The 17,144-nt window shown below is 33.0% G+C and overlaps 1 protein-coding gene and 1 long non-coding RNA gene across 2 annotated transcripts; both read right to left on the bottom strand.

Annotated features, from left to right (window-relative positions):
- Nucleotides 1–5,584: 5,584 nt before the first annotated feature.
- LOC148786753 (uncharacterized) lies at nt 5,585–8,942 on the bottom strand. Its single transcript, XR_016067758.1, has 2 exons — nt 8,492–8,942; nt 5,585–6,196 (listed from the first exon to the last, which is right to left on the bottom strand). It is a non-coding gene; the product is annotated as an uncharacterized LOC148786753 (long non-coding RNA).
- A 1,708-nt stretch (nt 8,943–10,650) lies between these two features.
- On the bottom strand, nt 10,651–16,928 carry LOC105171769 (casein kinase 1-like protein 10). Its single transcript, XM_088885982.1, has 14 exons — nt 16,176–16,928; nt 16,027–16,067; nt 15,698–15,767; nt 15,470–15,618; nt 15,294–15,389; nt 13,386–13,456; nt 12,938–12,999; nt 12,732–12,795; nt 12,539–12,623; nt 12,324–12,450; nt 12,117–12,190; nt 11,968–12,028; nt 11,588–11,721; nt 10,651–11,203 (listed from the first exon to the last, which is right to left on the bottom strand). The coding sequence occupies exons 1-14, from the start codon at nt 16,249–16,251 to the stop codon at nt 10,925–10,927; spliced, it is 1,389 nt and encodes a 462-aa protein (XP_088742108.1). The 5' UTR covers nt 16,252–16,928; the 3' UTR covers nt 10,651–10,924.
- Between the last annotated feature and the right edge of the window lie 216 nt (nt 16,929–17,144).

Raw genomic sequence — 17,144 nt, forward strand, 5'->3', positions numbered from 1 at the left:
AAAAAATTTATACATAATTACATCAAACTTTAAAAAATAATAAAATAACTGTCCCTTTAAATTATGAAACGAAAAATACAATTTGTCCCCTGACTAAAAGATGGTTTTGGTTTTGTAACGAAGTGACATAGAAATACGAGGAAAGTAAATAAAAGAAAATTGGATGAGTGAAGTTTTGTGCCCTGTAGAGCTAACTTTCGGTGGTCAACTTTCTCTGTCTACCATCAAAGGAATTATTGGCACATAGAAATAGAATATGACTAAAAATCAAATCAATAAATATAAGTAACATTTATGGGCCCATACTCGCAATAAATATTGGACAAGAGCATTGGATACGTAAACGGCTATTGTTCCCCAAATCAAACAACTGTTACTTTTGGCCAGTGTTGAGTAAAAATTATTTACTCACTGCAGAATTAACTCAGGCTGGCCAGTTTCATTTAATTAAGAGATAATTATACTCTCATTCTTTGATATTTAATGTAATTATATATGAATTTTTTATAGTTTGAGAAATTACACTTAAAATATCTTATAGGTTTGATTTCGTCTAACAAATAAGTTTTTATATTAGTCAAAATTCATTAAATTTAATGATATTAACAACAAAATATATACATATTTACTTATGATTGACTTATTATTGATTTATCGCAGGTCAAATAAATTTCTTTTGATAAAATTACCCTTATATACTTTCACATATTAATGAATGCAATGAGATCTATATTTCGTTGTTATAAGGATAGTTTAGTCATAAAAGATTTGTTTGACTTGCAATAAGTCAGTAATAATTCAATCAATGGTATAATACTGCTTTTCATTCAATTTTTGTTAATATCAACAAATTCAAATATTTTTTACTGATGGGATGAGCTATTTGTTAGAAGAAACAAACTTTAGGGGTACTGATATAATTCTCCAAACTACAAAGAGTATATTGCATAGTTACACCAAATCTTAGAGAGGGGAGTGTAATTATCCCTTTAATTAAGGATAAATTACAACGAGCTCCTTTAATATTTGTCATAATTATAAAGGATAATTATACTCCACTAGTATTTGGTGTAATTACATGTAAATCCCCTTAGTTTGGGGGCCTATTTCTAATTACACCAAACTTTAGCAAAGAACGGTGTAATTATCTTTAATTATAAATATCTTCTGAAATTAACGGTCATTTAACAAATACCTCTCCTATCAATCTATTGGGGGGTTGTTACACGACCAGAATTTTATGGGGTATTTATAAATTTTCAAACAATGAGGCCTCGTTTACTTTTATGTATAAGCTTATATAAGAAAATTAATATAGGTTAATACAATGTTTACTTTATTGTATGGGGCCCGATATAAAATCAAAGCTCTGTACTAATTACTGTTAGACCTAAATAATTAATACCACCTTGGGAGGTGGTATAAAATTAGTGCCAAGGTTGCACAAAATGTGAATGACCACTGTACCCTTGAAATTTATCTTAATAATAATAAATAATAGTAATACATATAAGTAAAACACCTGACTACTTATACAAAATTTTATTATCATTCATTTAGTAAAAAATAATTCTATCATTGATTTGATACTATTTTCAAAGTAAATTGGGGGTAAAAATATATTTATAATTATAGTAAATTTGAAAAGGGGGCAGTAGGATAAGTGGAGTGAGGAAGAGGTGCAGGCATTTCCAGAAATGGTTTGGAACTCTTGTTCCACAATGAAATTGCAATTGCATTCAATGCATCCTCTTCCTCTGTCTGAAAATATAATTGTTTTATTTCCAAAAGAAGCTGAATGCCCAGTTTTGCAAATTGATTCTTAATTTAAATATGTATTTTTGAGTAAATATGGATAATTATATGTTAATAAATTAATTGTATTCAATGTGAGGATTTGTGGTTGGAGGGGACAATCTCTGGAGGTAGGTTTGATGTTCATGTGTTTCACTGCATCGGTGCTATAGAAATTTGAGGGAATGCTTGTCTGTCTCTATAATTGCTCTCTTTCCTAAAATACAAAACCTTTTTTTGTCCTGTCTCCTCACTTCTTTCCTCCATGTTAGAATGACATTCTTGGTTTTTCTTTTTTTATTTTAAAAAATTGGCAGGAACTGCGATTGAATATCTTTTTTATGACCAAATTATATTATATATCTTTAAACGTTAATGCATATGAAAAATTATATTGTCATCTTTATTAATAATAGTTTAATCAGAAAAAATTGATTTGATCAGTAATAAGTTGATAATAAGTCAATTACAGATAAATATGGTTTTTCATTAATTTTTTGGTTAATATTAATAAATTCGATAAATTTTAACTAATAAAAAAATTTAGAAACAAATATTAAGAATATTAGATATAACTACATAAAATATTGAGAGAATGCGGTGCAATTAGCCCTTTATATATATATATATATATATATATATATAGTATATATGATATTGAATGTAAATTTCGCCCACCCTTCAAAAATTATCACCACACCTCACCGCGGCAACCCCTCTCCCCAAGCTCGCACTGCCACCACCTGCTCGCACCAAGCCGCCGGCAATCGCCACTCCTTGCCCCCCCCCCCCCCACCCCTGAGCTCGTGCATTTGGAGAGGGAGGCAAGGCGGTGGGTGGACAACGATCCGGTGGGAAAGAATAAGGTGGTGACGGCTGGGAAATAATGGATTTTTTTTTCTTTTTAATTTTTTGAGGTTTATGTTTATTTTTATATATTTTTTAAATTATATTTTAAAAATATATATAACTTAAAAACTAAAATAAAAATTTATGTCTAAATATATACACATATTATAATTTGGGTAAAAAATAATTCTATTATACTTATTTAGAAAAGAAAGGGGCATTTTAATCATTACACAGACAAAAATGACTAAATCAGTTTCATTTGGGAAACATGAATTACACAGACATATATGTTTAGTTTCGTTTTTAGATTGTTTTTAGTGTTTTGTGGAGATAAATAGAGAAAAAAAGAATAAATAAGTATGCGTTAGAAATATGTGTAAATTTAGTATATTTGAATTTGTTTTTGAAAATAATTTACGATAGTTAACATTGGACTTGTATGTTTGGTTTTGTATCTTGAGAGACAAAATTCATTGTTTACTGTCAAATCATGTCTCTTTTATATGTAATTGTACTTGTAGATATATATTGTTTTATTGATATGTTGCTTAAATTATATGTATATTATTGTATATATATTTGGATGAAATATGTTTGGGAGATAAAATTCCTATTTATTGGCAAATCATGTTCTTTTATATATATTCATAATTGTATATATATATATATATATATTATCGAAATCACAATTTTTAAAAATTTTAAAAAAAATTAAAAAACACATAGTTAAGGTGAATAAAAATCTACCCAAACATGCAATGCCGGAGATGGTTTGAAAATGAAAACAATCACAGTTGTTTGTCTGTGTTTTGATTTTGAAAAAAATATGTATTTTTCAATCTTGTATAGGTTTTATGTGTCGTGTGAAATGAGAATATGTTGAGATTAGTTAATGCGATTGTATTTTTATATTAAATTGTGGTATCAAATCACTACTTTTTCAATGAAAATGCATATAAATCAACAACCACATTCTCACTTTAATTGCTATTTCAAAAATTAAAAACTGAAAACAAAAAAACACTTTATCAACTTATTTCCACAATAAGCTGATAAATATTTATTTTAAACAGTTACAAATAGCTCCATAGTCTTGGTAATTAATTGTGTATGATATTCCTGACAGAGTAGTAGTGACTAGTAAGTATTAGGAAGAAAATCACGTTCAAACTATGCAAGCACACAGTAATAAACCAATATCAACGTATGGATAACGAGACAATGCCAAAAATTGTGATGCACCCTCCGTGGCAATAACGGCAGACGACTCCAACAACAGAACTTGTCCAGTAAAAGATTGGGGAAAATGAGCAAATAAGACATCGACCCTTCAATAGTTGTCCATTGCATAATGTGCATTTGGAGACAGCCCGTCAAACAGATTTCAGCATATGATACTGAACTTCAAATGAAGAATGAAAATATACTTGGGTAACGTTTTTGTACTCAACATCGTCATCTTCTGCTTAGGAAAAAGTTGATACACAAAGGGAAGAAAAAGGAGCGTGAGTGGAAATCACCTTACTTTCAGATTTCATAGCTCTAAGACAAGTTTGTTAATGGGCGGGCATTGTCCTACTGGAACCCAATAAATATTCGTAGTTGTTGTTTTTATATCCTACTTGGACTCTATCCATACACTACCTATTGGGTCTTACTCATGGTATGCATACTCAAAATAATTGAGTTCGGCTGGTCTTACCAATGGTAAAATGAAAGAAGCAATTAAACGTTCTATTTTTTTTTAATAATAATATTACCATATATTAGTTGAGCGTGACTAATTTTAATTTCTTTTATTTTTTTATCACGTTATGTTCAAATTAATTTTATGATAAATTACAGTTACCTCCCCTACGATTTGATATAATTATGAATACCCCTTATTATTTGAAAAATTACAATACCTCTTTATTGTTTGTAAAATTACAATACCCCCCTTAAATTAAAATTAATTATGTAGTCATTTGATGTTGAGGTAAACATTATTATTTTACTCTTTCTGAATTTCTTATTTTCTTTAAAATGAAAATTTTGAAAAAATGTAAATAAAGAATATGAGGATGGATAAAGTAAACAATCCATTAAGAAAATTAGTTCATATAAATATTTTATAAAATTCTAGAAAATATATAAAATTATAATTCATAATTCAAAAGGGCATGCTGGAAAATACACCACAAAATTGGATGAAAATTTAACAGAATGAGCTCGTTGTTATACAGACGTTAAAATTAGAGACTAATGTACAATTAAGAATTTTAGATGACAAGTACAACGAGTTGATTGATATAAAAAATTTACAAATTTCATTAATTTTTAGATTATTTGCTTTTACCTGTTCAATACTATACCCACGGGTATTTTTAGGGTCTAGATCCTACCTATACCCAAACTACTTATTTTAATAAGTATGGATTCCGATTCGGATCCGATTTTGGGTCTAATATAAAACTATTGAGTCCGATCCTGAGTATTAGTTATTATAATGAGTTTGCATTTAATTACTGCCCTCCCATTGACACATCTATGAAGAAAAACATGCAGATAACGAGAGGTAATGACGGTCGATAGAGAAGTTCAATTATGCATTCAGTTTTAAGTAGCATTGGAACAAATTTGGACCAGATATTTAACCTGTTGTATACTTGGTAGGAATATTTTACATATAAATGTGCTTGTGATAGAAACGTCGAAATCATATTTGTTGTTGTAATATGGAATACTTCGGCCTACTACTGCATATAATTCGGATTTATGTGTTTTAGGTGTCACATTTGGCTTAGAGATAAGAAGTGTTTTATTTCCCAATTATAGCCTCTTTCAATAACATATTGAATTGCCATCAACTAATTGATTGAGTTGGCATCACTCTCGTTCTTCTTATAGAAGGAAAGGGTCCTGAGTTCAAACTCAGGTATCCCCAACCCCATCCCCGTTGTACTAAAAAAAATAACATTCTGCATTAGGATCTGTAAAGATAAAGTAAAAAGCCAAAGCAACAAGAACTCATATCCTATGCGGTTTCTTTCTAAAAGACCAAAATAATGAAATACAACGCTCGCACAGAGTCTAAAATATTACAGCTTCAAGGTCAGGTCCAACGTCTCGGCCGGGCCCTTCTGGTGGTCGTCTTCATCATCGCTTATAATGATTATCTCCTTACAGGGCTTTTTGAACTGCTTAACCTGTCGATTCCTATGTTTAGAATACTGGCCTCCCCTATTTTGCTTGTTCAACTGTAATGGTAGAGCTGCCAAGCCACGAGTAGCCCTGTTTGCACCAACTTGAGGATAAAATAATGGGTGGCTCAGTGATGAAGGACCTGTCCTCTGGCTCATAGGTGAAAGCAAAGTTGGCCTTGATGATCTCCATCGACCATCAAATGGTAAGGTTAATGGTGGCATAGAATTCAGCACTGGTATCTGGACATTGCTAACATCTCTTGATAAAAAGTTTGGTGTTCTTGCTGGAAAAACAGGCAAGGAACATGGTCTTGGGTAGTCATTCATCTCTGGAACCTCAACATGATGAGCCTCTTGTCTCCTCTCTACAAAAGGAAAAGAGAACTGTGAAGAGCTTAAAGACAAAGGTCTGTCACTCTGCAAAGATGCTTGGGTTCTGCTTTGTTGCCCTGGGGTTGGAACTTCGTCTTCGTTGTGAGACTCATCAAAGTGCAATACAAGGCTTACGTTGTCAAAGAAAATTTTGTCACACACACGGCATGCAATAGGCATTGATTGCCTAGGTCTTCTGTTTTTTTCAGATTCCTCCATGGTTTCATAATAAGAATTTGGCTGATCTCCAGACATCCCATATATGTATGTGCAGTAAAAGAGCACAAAGAAATCTAAACTTCTAGAAATCAAAGACATAAGGCTAGAATTCTTGGTGACCAAGAAATTTAGAAGCTTGAACAGAATAAACAAACTTGGGAGCACAAGCCTAGCAACCAAAAGGATTGTAGCCAAGGGAAGGAGTACAAAGAATGCACTAGCCTTCTAGGAAAAATCAAATTTATAGAAACAACAGGTAGGCCGTTTCAATGCTTAGTTGTATTTAGCAAATTAAGAGTGCAAACTCACGGTATTTATTGTAAAGCTCAATACTGAATAATGGCGTGAATGGATTAGTTAGAGTCGTTTGTATTTATCTTACCTAAACGCGGATCTTTTTAAATTTCAAAATTTAAGTCAGTCTTGGAAATATAATCTACGTAAAATAGTGGAAAATGTAACCGCCATGGAATTCTCTGACCACACAAAAGTAATGGCTACATGATTGCCCAATTCCTTAAGAACCCAAGAAATTTGACTGGGTGATAAAGCCATAAAGTTGCTAACATGCTTTACAGCAATATCAAGCTACGGATGTATCACATTTATTGTAAATATTTTGTAGGTAAAACATGAGACTACATGTTTATAATGTAACATTGAAATTAGTAAAGCTTTCTAATAATGAGTGCAGTTCATGTCGAGACGATCTTTTATATTATTACAATAGTGTCCATAAAGCAACACAAGAACTATTCTCAAAGCAACCAATCTTTATTCCTTGCATAAATTTTTGCCAATTAGGAAAGCAAAATAATTACTTTTAAGATTGAGACAAAAACATCTACAAGAAACAAGACCAAGCAGATTTACTTTGTTAAATTGACATCAAAAAATATTTAAACCTTCATGGCAATACGAAAATCTGATAGTGGATTTCTGGAATCTAGGCTATAATATTTACTATCCTATTAGAATATTGAATTTTATTTAAGTACGAATCCTAATGATCATGACAAATTTTGTATTTTGGACTTTATTTGCTTCACTTTAACTTCTAAAACAATTCTACATTGTCAATATATTTGGTAAAATTAACAAATTAACTTATTTTTATATGTATAAAGTAAGTAGTAGTCCTTAAGTTTTCAAATACTAAGCATACTGATTAACTACAAGATATACAATTCCTATCATGATTTTAGCATGTTAAAAAATGTGATTTTCATGAATAACTTTAGTTTACTTGAAATTTGTTTTTGAAATTTTCCGGTAGAAGTTGGCTCAACCCATCCAGTATATCTAAAACCAGTATCTCCTATTCAATACCACATTTGTATCTAAAAACTATTAAACACCAATCACAGTTTATGGAAAAGTGAGCATGAATTTCCATCAAAGAACTAGTAAAGGCAAACTGATTTGTATTCCTAAACTGATTTAGGCAGAACATTTCTTCACATAGAAGGTTTATTCCCTGCGGAGAATGTCCACAACATTATACTCCTATATTAAAAGACCAAACATATGGCTTCAGGGTATGTGTCATTCTGTAAGACACCAATGAAAAGCTTAATGTCGAGGAATTGACACATGCTGCTCCCGCTAGATCACAAAAAGATAAATAATCTAAAAGTAAGATGTACAAATCAAAAACATGACTCAGTTAAGTCCTATCACTAACTAGAAAAACCATATGCTTTAATTGGCAGTCTTTCCAAGCCGACAAAGGCAGAGAGGATATTCTGATGTATCAGGACTTCACAATGGTAACTAAGTAATTGTGAATGTGGCAGAGTTTAAGTTGAAGCAGAAAAGCAGTCAATTACCTTTCAATATTCCTGAATAAATGTTCAATAATTTCTAATCAAGAACCAAATGCATAATGATACCATTGAATTTACATTTTCTCTGCTGTTCATTTTTTTGCTGTGATCAAACTCCATCTTTAGCAAAGATTGATAGCGCTACGTCTGCACTCTTAACAAATTACTTACAACTACAAACAAGAAACACAAAGAAGCACATCACATATAAAAAAAAAATAGCATGATGGGCTAGCGAATTACCTTAGCTCAATGAATTCATCAACCATCATGATCAACAGTGAACGTTTTGCCGAGTAGATTACTGCATCATATTTGATACCATTCCAGATGAAACATCTCGCAGTACGCCAAGACTTACTCCAGTGGTTTGGGTGGTGCATTTTAGCTACTAAGGTTTGCGCGGTTAGGGCTCCGAATGGCGGGAAATCGGATATTGGAAAGTTGTGGACAAGTGAAATAGGGGTTTGAGAGAATAGTGGAATTGGAGAAGGTCCCAAATCAGAGAGTTGATAGATGAATTTTAGGTATCAGCAGACTTCAGCCACGTTGGCTCCTGACATGGCTACGACGTAAAATCAACAGTTCTCCCTCTGGCATTGGGATTTGACGTGGTTCCAATTACGATTCGAACCCGACAAGACTCGCTCCTAATGGGGTGTTATGGGTCTTTAAGAACTAGGATTCGATTGGGTTTGGGCGGGTTCCAGGTCTTTAAGAATCTATTCCAAGACCCGTCCTGAAATAATTATTTAATATATGTACAGGTATATTATTTTATTTTATTTTATTTTGGTAGGATAAATACTATCAAAATATTATATTATTTTATTTGTTTATTGTTAAGTATTTATTTAACAATTCATAAAATAAAAAATTGTCTCATAATACTTAATGAAGAAGAAGTTGTTAGTAATGTATAATTGTTATAAATTGGTTGAATTATTTTATTATGAATAATTTCATTTGTACTTGAGAATTTATTTTTTGAACTTGAATACTTGAGTTAGGTCATGAACAATTTTTTTGTAATTAATATGTTAAATTTCTTTATATATATATTTTTGTAAAATAAAAAAAAATAAAAATAACAGTATCTATCAGGTTAGACCATCCCAACGGGTTTTATACAAGGGCGGGAAGGGTCATGTGCTGAGTTGGTGGGGCAGGTCTCAAGTCCACCTAAACCCGCTCCATTGTCATCCCTATGTGGTTCTATGTGGGAGCTGGGTTGGCAAGAGCATGGGATCTGAGTCGGCATATTACAGCCACATTGGTGATGATGGATTGACAACATGGCAAACAAAGTATACATTTTTCTAATAAATTATTAGCCTTGTCAACAATCTTTTGCTTATTCATCATCCACGAGAACAACATTCAGTTGTGTTGTCTACATTAGCTGCAATATGCTCACGCATCAAATGCGCCAACTCCATATATTCCACTGATTCTATTCTAGCCGAAAATCATGTTTGGTTTCATTTTTGGAGATAGGTCAAAATATACTCAATGTTTGTTTGTTTATTTTATATCTTAACTGTGTGAATTTTTTGTCTTGGATTTTCTATACCCACACACACACACACACATATATATATAATATAAAAGAGACATAATTTGATAATGATTAGTAATTTTTGTCTATAAAAAGCACATTTTTAAATATATAATATTTATATTTATATATTAATATATATAAAAAAGATATAATTTGACAATAAAATCAAATTAAAAATGAACACAATCAAGGATCATCCCCTCATGTGTCCCTAATTGCCCCTATCCATAACTTTTTATTTAAATTTATTTAATTTAAAAAGTTCAAAAGTATAAATTGAAAATAAAAATTACTCTTAATCCAGAATATAATTCCAAGTTTAGGGTTGCTGAATCTTTTACAATTTTGATTTTCTCGTATATAAAAACGATTAACAATTTATTAATTTCATAGTTAAAAAGTTAGTAATGATTTTTCGTTAAAATATAATTACAATAATGTATACAATTCACCTCATCTATAAATATAATATATATATATATAAATATAATTAGTATCAAACATAATTTGACAATAAACAATAACTCCCCCCAAAAAAATCAAAACCAAACATACAATATATATATTAAATTATTTTCAAAAACAAATCGAAACATATATACGAATTCCAAAATATTGTTATATATTTTTATATCTCTCTCTGTGTGTACAAAACAAGATAAAACACTCGGAAATGAATCCTCTTCAGATTTAATTGAATTACAAATAGAAATACAAAAACACCCCTCATTTGCATAACTGCATAACATCTTTCTAGTCAAAATTGGACAACCTCAGACCAACCACATTTACCATGGTAAAGAAAATGCTGCAGGGGTGTAAGTAGGGATACCATCACACATATTAACACTTCTCCTTATCATTATATTCATCTTTCATGAGTTTACAACACAACATATTAAAGCAAGAAACAATAAAAGAGGTAAGAATATTCAGATAACTAGTTTTAGGATACTGCTTAATTCAGAGGTTTTACTGTTAAAAAACTGTCCAGGGATTCAAATTATATCTGCAAACTGGGATCCCAAGCCATGAGCACTATTATAACTCCCTCATAAACAGCCATTACCATTTCTCGTCTCCCGATAAACTGTATAAAGCGGCAGAAAATTCCATCATTTCCTTCTCCCGGAGCCGATTGTTAGCAGCTCAAAGCTTCGAAGAGTTTCATCTCGGACACCTCTTACACCAGCAGCACGACTGAAGGAAGACGCTTTGGACTCGAATCCGGGTTGTAATCTTTGAGTGCTTGATAGACGACCACTGCCTGAGCCCAGCTTACTGTGGCGGTTTTCGCTGGGCTCCCCTGATGAGCTCGGCCTGCTGCTTGACAGTACAGCCCTTTTTGAAGAGCTACCAGTTCGAGAAACACGGCCCCTTTCGGAATCAGTTTGCTGGAGAATCAAGAAGCAAGAACAGTTGTTCACTTAAATTTTCAGCATGGTTAAATACACACACACATAAAGAAATACCAGAACCCCACAAGGAAATAACTTAAAAGGGATAAATCACAGCTACCCATGGAGATTTTGCGCATATTATTAACAAATCCCTCAATTTTGAAAGATTACAATAACAACCCCCCGCAGTCCTGTTCTACATTTCAAATTCCTCCTCCGCTACCTGGTTCTCATGAGAAATCTGTATTGTAAAACATGATTGTGGAAGCTAGCATTATAACTTTTCAAAGCTGAGGGGCTTTTCTATAATATGCCCAACCCTAATGGGTTTTAGTGTAATTATCCTCAACTCAAGGGATTTTGAGAACTATTGCGCACCACATCTTTAGATGACGGCACATCTTCTGAAGATCTGTGTCTCAAGTGATCTCCATGCAAGCCTGCACCAGAACTATTCCTTCTCGCAAAAGCCTCCACTGCACCAGAAAATCTGTCCCGAACTTCTGGCTTTGCTAAATTATACAATAGGGAGACAAACTCATCAGTCATTGAGAATGATTACTTTGAAACCAAAAACAAATCATGTTTCATAGGCAACTAAGTTCAAAACGGATGTCTTTTTCCAATCCGAGCACCAGGTGTCACCCTATGGTAACATTAAGAGATAGATCACTTTATTCCAGTTCTTGGTTACCAACAGCAAATTATAATTCAACTTAAATATAAGGAAAAAGAAGCATCAGATATTCACACCAAACCTGGAGTCTTTTCTAGTCTTTCAGCTGATGACCCTCGGTTTAAAGGTATTTTCCCGGGTGCCTGTTCACACAGAAACAATCGTCTAAGGATCAAAGATCGTATCAATATAAACTAATCTTGATCCACAATAGATTAAGTAAATACTAACTCGTGTTCTAGAACTGGAACCAATTTGTGGATACTTCAATATAGTCCAGTCGAACACATAATCAAACTGATAACCTGTTCCATCAGTACAGACATCAATGCACAACTGTTAAGACAGATCAGAAACCAATTTTCCAATATAAGGACATGGAAAGAGGCAAATAGAAAGTAAGATATACACAAGTTAAATATCTCTAAATATACTTACCTTCTCGAATAAATAGGTCACGGAAAAGCCTCTTCAAATATGAATAATCAGGCTTATCATCGAAGCGCAGCGATCGGCAATAATGAAAATATGAGATAAATTCAGATGGATAAGATTTACAAAGCACCTGTCAAAAGAAAAGAATACGCAATGTCTTCAACACTAGTATAATAAATGTCATATATTTTAGAACAGGTTTAGCAAAGCTGTAGTACTTCTATAGGTGTAAGCATCTTCTTCTCACTGATTTTGTCATATTTCTGTTTCTTTGTGCCAGCTTTCAGTCCTTGCCAGGGAAGACTGAAACAGATCCAAGGAAAAAAGAGACAAACAAGCAATTAGGAGATCATGTATGAGGAACTAGAAAGAAGGATAGAAAATCTTAAAAGTAAAACCCTTGTACTCAACCTTCCCCTGAGGAAGTACATAAGGACATAGCCAAGAGATTCTAAATCATCTCTCCTGCTTTGCTCTGAGACAAGAAATCAGAAATATAGTCAAGTCAGGAAAAGATTAAGTCTTGGAGATTCCTCCCATTTCTTCTTAGTAAAAGAAGAATCATAGAACAAAAGAGTTATTTACAGCTTCTAATGGTGATCATAATGTCCACTTACCAACTCCAAGATGGGTATTTACACTAGCATAACGAGCTGTACCTGTGAGATTTTTGTTTTCCCTGTAGAACAAGAAGAGTGAGGAAGTACACAAGACAAACTATACAGGTCATAAGCTGAAAACAACTTTACATGTGATTCAGGTCTAATATGCTCATGTGAAGAAACAGCAAAAATTCTCTTTCCTACAAATAATGCCTCAAAGACACTATTTTATCATATTCATAAGACATAATCTGAAGATGATCATATCAACTGCACTGCATGCAGCAAGAAATAGTATTATAATATAGGAGAACTTACTCAGATACAGAAGAGTTCAAGTATCAAATTCAACATAGACAAACACCACTAAATTCCAATATTCAATTGATATGAATAGGCAACACATGCTCCAAAGAACTACTGTTTTAACCTGCCCAGGGCAATGAAGGTAATAAACTAAGACCTGTATGGTATATGCTTATGAGTTTGAAGATCTCTGTATTTCTTTGCGAGTCCATAGTCAATGATGTAGACCTGTTACAATGATAAGAAAATTTGGTTTACAGCACGTACCAAGTGTGTGGAATTTTTTTAAAACAAAATAATCCATATCCCAGAACTTCTCAGACATTTCCTCAACATGTTTTCAAGTTTAGCAGATTAACTTGAATCATGTCATTCAAAATTCCGAGGCAAATTTTGCTATCATAAAATGACAATGGAACAGTAGTTTTTAATGATCAGTAGTTCTTTAATGAGAGCAGAACTTCTCTAGATAAAACTTAACAGAAAGGGCCAGAGATAAACTTCTACTTCTACCTTGGAAGAGGAGTAAAAAAAGAAAATACTAATGAAATCATTTACATTCATTTCGAGTGGAGATTCATTTACCTATGATCAAGGCTGTCTTGGGCCAGATAAAGGTTTCAAAAACGCACATGGATCAAAGTGTTAGGTTTGATAAGTCAGTCAATTTACCTTGAAGAGATTCCACATATCATACCCAGTGTACAAGTAACAAGTACCAAAACGCAAGAACGGACCCCTAATCCATGCTATATAGGTCCAGAGAAGGCCCAACTCAAACCAAAATGCAATGAAAGCAATTTTCAGTCAGTTCAATCAACAATATACATTTTGTCTATGGCCTCACTTCACAAGAACCTAAAACGGGATTCTAATCACTACTTTCACTTTAAAGATTTTACTATTAGAACATAATGGAAAATGGAGATCTTTATGGTGCACCAGCTAAAATGCCACTTTCCCTTGTTCTTTTAATACTAAATAATAAGAAACCTTATGAGACATCAGCCAATTTGTTAGCAAAATAGAGTGCCATGTACTATAGATCATATAAAAATAAAAGAAAAGCAATATAACAATATCCTTAAAGCAGTCGAACTAAGACGTAAGTAATTGTGCTTCCTTACGCGATAACATTAAAAAGGGTGAGCCGCATATGCTCAATGATATCTTTATAATTGTCTTGTGCTGCAAGATAGGGGATTACATGATGTATTTCTAAAAAGAACACATACAATTCTCTAATTTGTTTCCAGAAGAAGGGCCAAAAATCACAAAGCATCACCATGAACATGCATATAATGTTAAACTACACCAAACCAAGCAAAATTCTAATCCCAGTTGATCAAGATTTTAAATGGCACCAGAAAATACCAACTTAACTATTGTTTCCACATTCAGATGTTTCCACTAAACAACTAGGATTAAGTGCAGTCAGCCTATGCAATTATATGAGGCCCTGACTTTCGCTTTCTGCCCCCCTTCCCATTCACTAAATAGAACTTTAACATACTTACAAATGATTCAACAGCTTCTTTTAGATCTCAAATTAGCACTAGCAACGTTGGTAGGGTAATTGGATGACATCAAATGATTTATTCCCTTACAGGAGTACTTCATTCTCAACTATGCAAATAATGCATCAGAACAAATGCAAGACCACAGACCACTAAATTTCGAGCCAAACAACAGCCGAAAAAACTATCCTAGATTTCATTTTCCCCATTCTCCAAACTTCGAAAATCATGAAATCTTCCTTGTTTGCAGATGCAGCCTCGATCAATTAACACCAGCTATATAAGAAATAATCCACAACCTCACATCACTATGCGAGATATCACTCTCAAACCCACTTCCAAATTGTACATCTAATTTTCAAGGCATTGCCTCATCATTGTTTATGAATTTGCTCGTACTCTAGAAAACTGTACTCTCTCCAATCACAGTGCATGTAATTTAGTTTGCAAAGCATATGGAAAGAACAAAAAGGTCATGAATAAATAAAATAAGTAACCGCAAAGAAGCAAAACAAAAGCTATCACCCAGAAAAGACAGGAAAATATACCTGATTTGCTTTGCGCCCCAAACCCATTAAGAAGTTATCAGGCTTTATATCACGGTGAAGAAAACCTCTAGAGTGCATGTATTCCACTCTATTAATCTACATGTGGTATATAGCAATAAGCAAAACAGCAACACCAAGAACCATGTAAAGAATCATTTACAATGGATCATACTTACTAATTGATCAGCTAGCATTAGAACTGTTTTCAATGTGAACTTCCTATTGCAATAGTTGAACAAATCTTCTAAACTTGGTCCAAGAAGATCAATAACCATGGCATTGTACTCACCTTCAACTCCAAACCATTTTAGGTGGGGAATCCCAGCTTCATTAAGAAACAAGAGTATTAATGAGCTCCCATTGGATTTGGTACACAATGAAATACTAACTACAAAGATACTCACTTCCTCCCTGAAGAAGCATGTACAACTTTGACTCATAATAAAGCTGAGGGTGCTTAGTCTTAACAGGTTCCTGAAAGACAGAATTTGTGGCTTCAAGATATTAAGATACGGTTAACTCAATATAAAATTCAACATAAGAAAAGCTTGATAAGGTGAAGGCCAACTCTGATAGCATCATGACTCTAAGATAACAATATAGGATAGAAGGCTATACCCAACTTCACATGGAGACATCAAATATGCCACAAACCACTCCTTTTTTGGTCTTTGTTTGGGGGGTTGGGGTGGAAAAATTATTATTATTTTTGTTACATATAAAAACAACTCACCAGCTTCACAGCAACTTCTTCTCCACTTTGTATATTTACAGCTGAATGAAATATTTAGAGGAAAAGACAAAATGTAAATTTGTTACACGAGGCACCTTAAGAAAAACTCCCAAAATAATTAATAGAGATAAATATGACAATAACATTACCCAAATAAAGCTCCCCAAAAGATCCGCCACCGATCTTCCTACCCAGCTTAAACTTGTTTCCAACAACATGATCCATAATTGATTTCCCAAAGGATTAATGGAAAACCACAAAAATTCAATCTTTGTTGATACTGCAATACACCTTAAACGTGTAAAGAATATCTCACACTTCTATAATCAACAATCCAAATTCCCAGCTTCCCCCTACACCCTTCAGATCGATTTAATTTCCGTTAAAAAGAATGATACAGAACCCCCAACAAAATTCATCCGAGTGGCAGACCAAAAAACCCCCCGATAATTTCCAAAATGTAACCTAAAATCTAAACGATATATACACTAATGGGGAAAATGAACAAGTTGGGGTTTTATTTGGAATTAGTTAGTAAGAAAAAAAAAAGGGAATTACATAAAAGATTAAAAGAACCCAAGAAAAAGAGATCTATATAGTCAGATAATGAAACTATCTGGGACGACGGAGAGGCTGGAAACGGAAAAGCCAGACTCTGTTTGCACGCCGCGGCACAGAACGATGGGAAAAATATTCTGCTTTCAAGACAAATATATTCTTGAAATAATACGTTTACGTAATTTTTACTCTATATTATACTATTAAAAGGGGAAACGGGAAGGGAGCAAGAATTGTGAGAGAGAGAGAGAGAGAGAGAGAGAGAGAGAGAAGATGAACTGGGAAATTTTTGGGTATAGAATATTAGCGGGATCTGTTGAAGAAAAGGGCGAATCAGAGAGAAGGTCAAGAAGAGCAAAATGAATTGGGACTGGGGAGCATTTGATGATATACTATAATTTTGGGGTGACTTTTACAAAAACTAATAACTTATTAGTGTGGGTTTTAAAATGCCACAAAAACACCCCTCACATTATTCATTAATTATAAATGCACCTCCACATGTGAAAAAGACTTGCAGTTAAGCTCAAAAAGAATTTTTGAATCCAAAATTGCCTACA

This window comes from Sesamum indicum, linkage group LG10 (genome assembly GCF_026168435.1).
Source record: "Sesamum indicum cultivar Baizhima isolate 11 linkage group LG10, ASM2616843v1, whole genome shotgun sequence".
NCBI lineage: Eukaryota > Viridiplantae > Streptophyta > Magnoliopsida > Lamiales > Pedaliaceae > Sesamum > Sesamum indicum.

Bases quoted from the DNA above. Each gene is read 5' to 3' on its own strand.
- LOC105171769 (XM_088885982.1), bottom strand. From the start codon at position 16,251: ATGGATCATGTTGTTGGAAACAAGTTTAAGCTGGGTAGGAAGATCGGT. The intron at 15,768-16,026 runs GTGAGTTGTTTT...TCTGTCTTTCAG, and splicing joins AAGAAGTTGCTGTGAAGCTG to GAACCTGTTAAGACTAAGCA. The intron at 12,029-12,116 runs GTTAGTATTTAC...CTGTGTGAACAG, and splicing joins GTTCCAGTTCTAGAACACGA to GCACCCGGGAAAATACCTTT.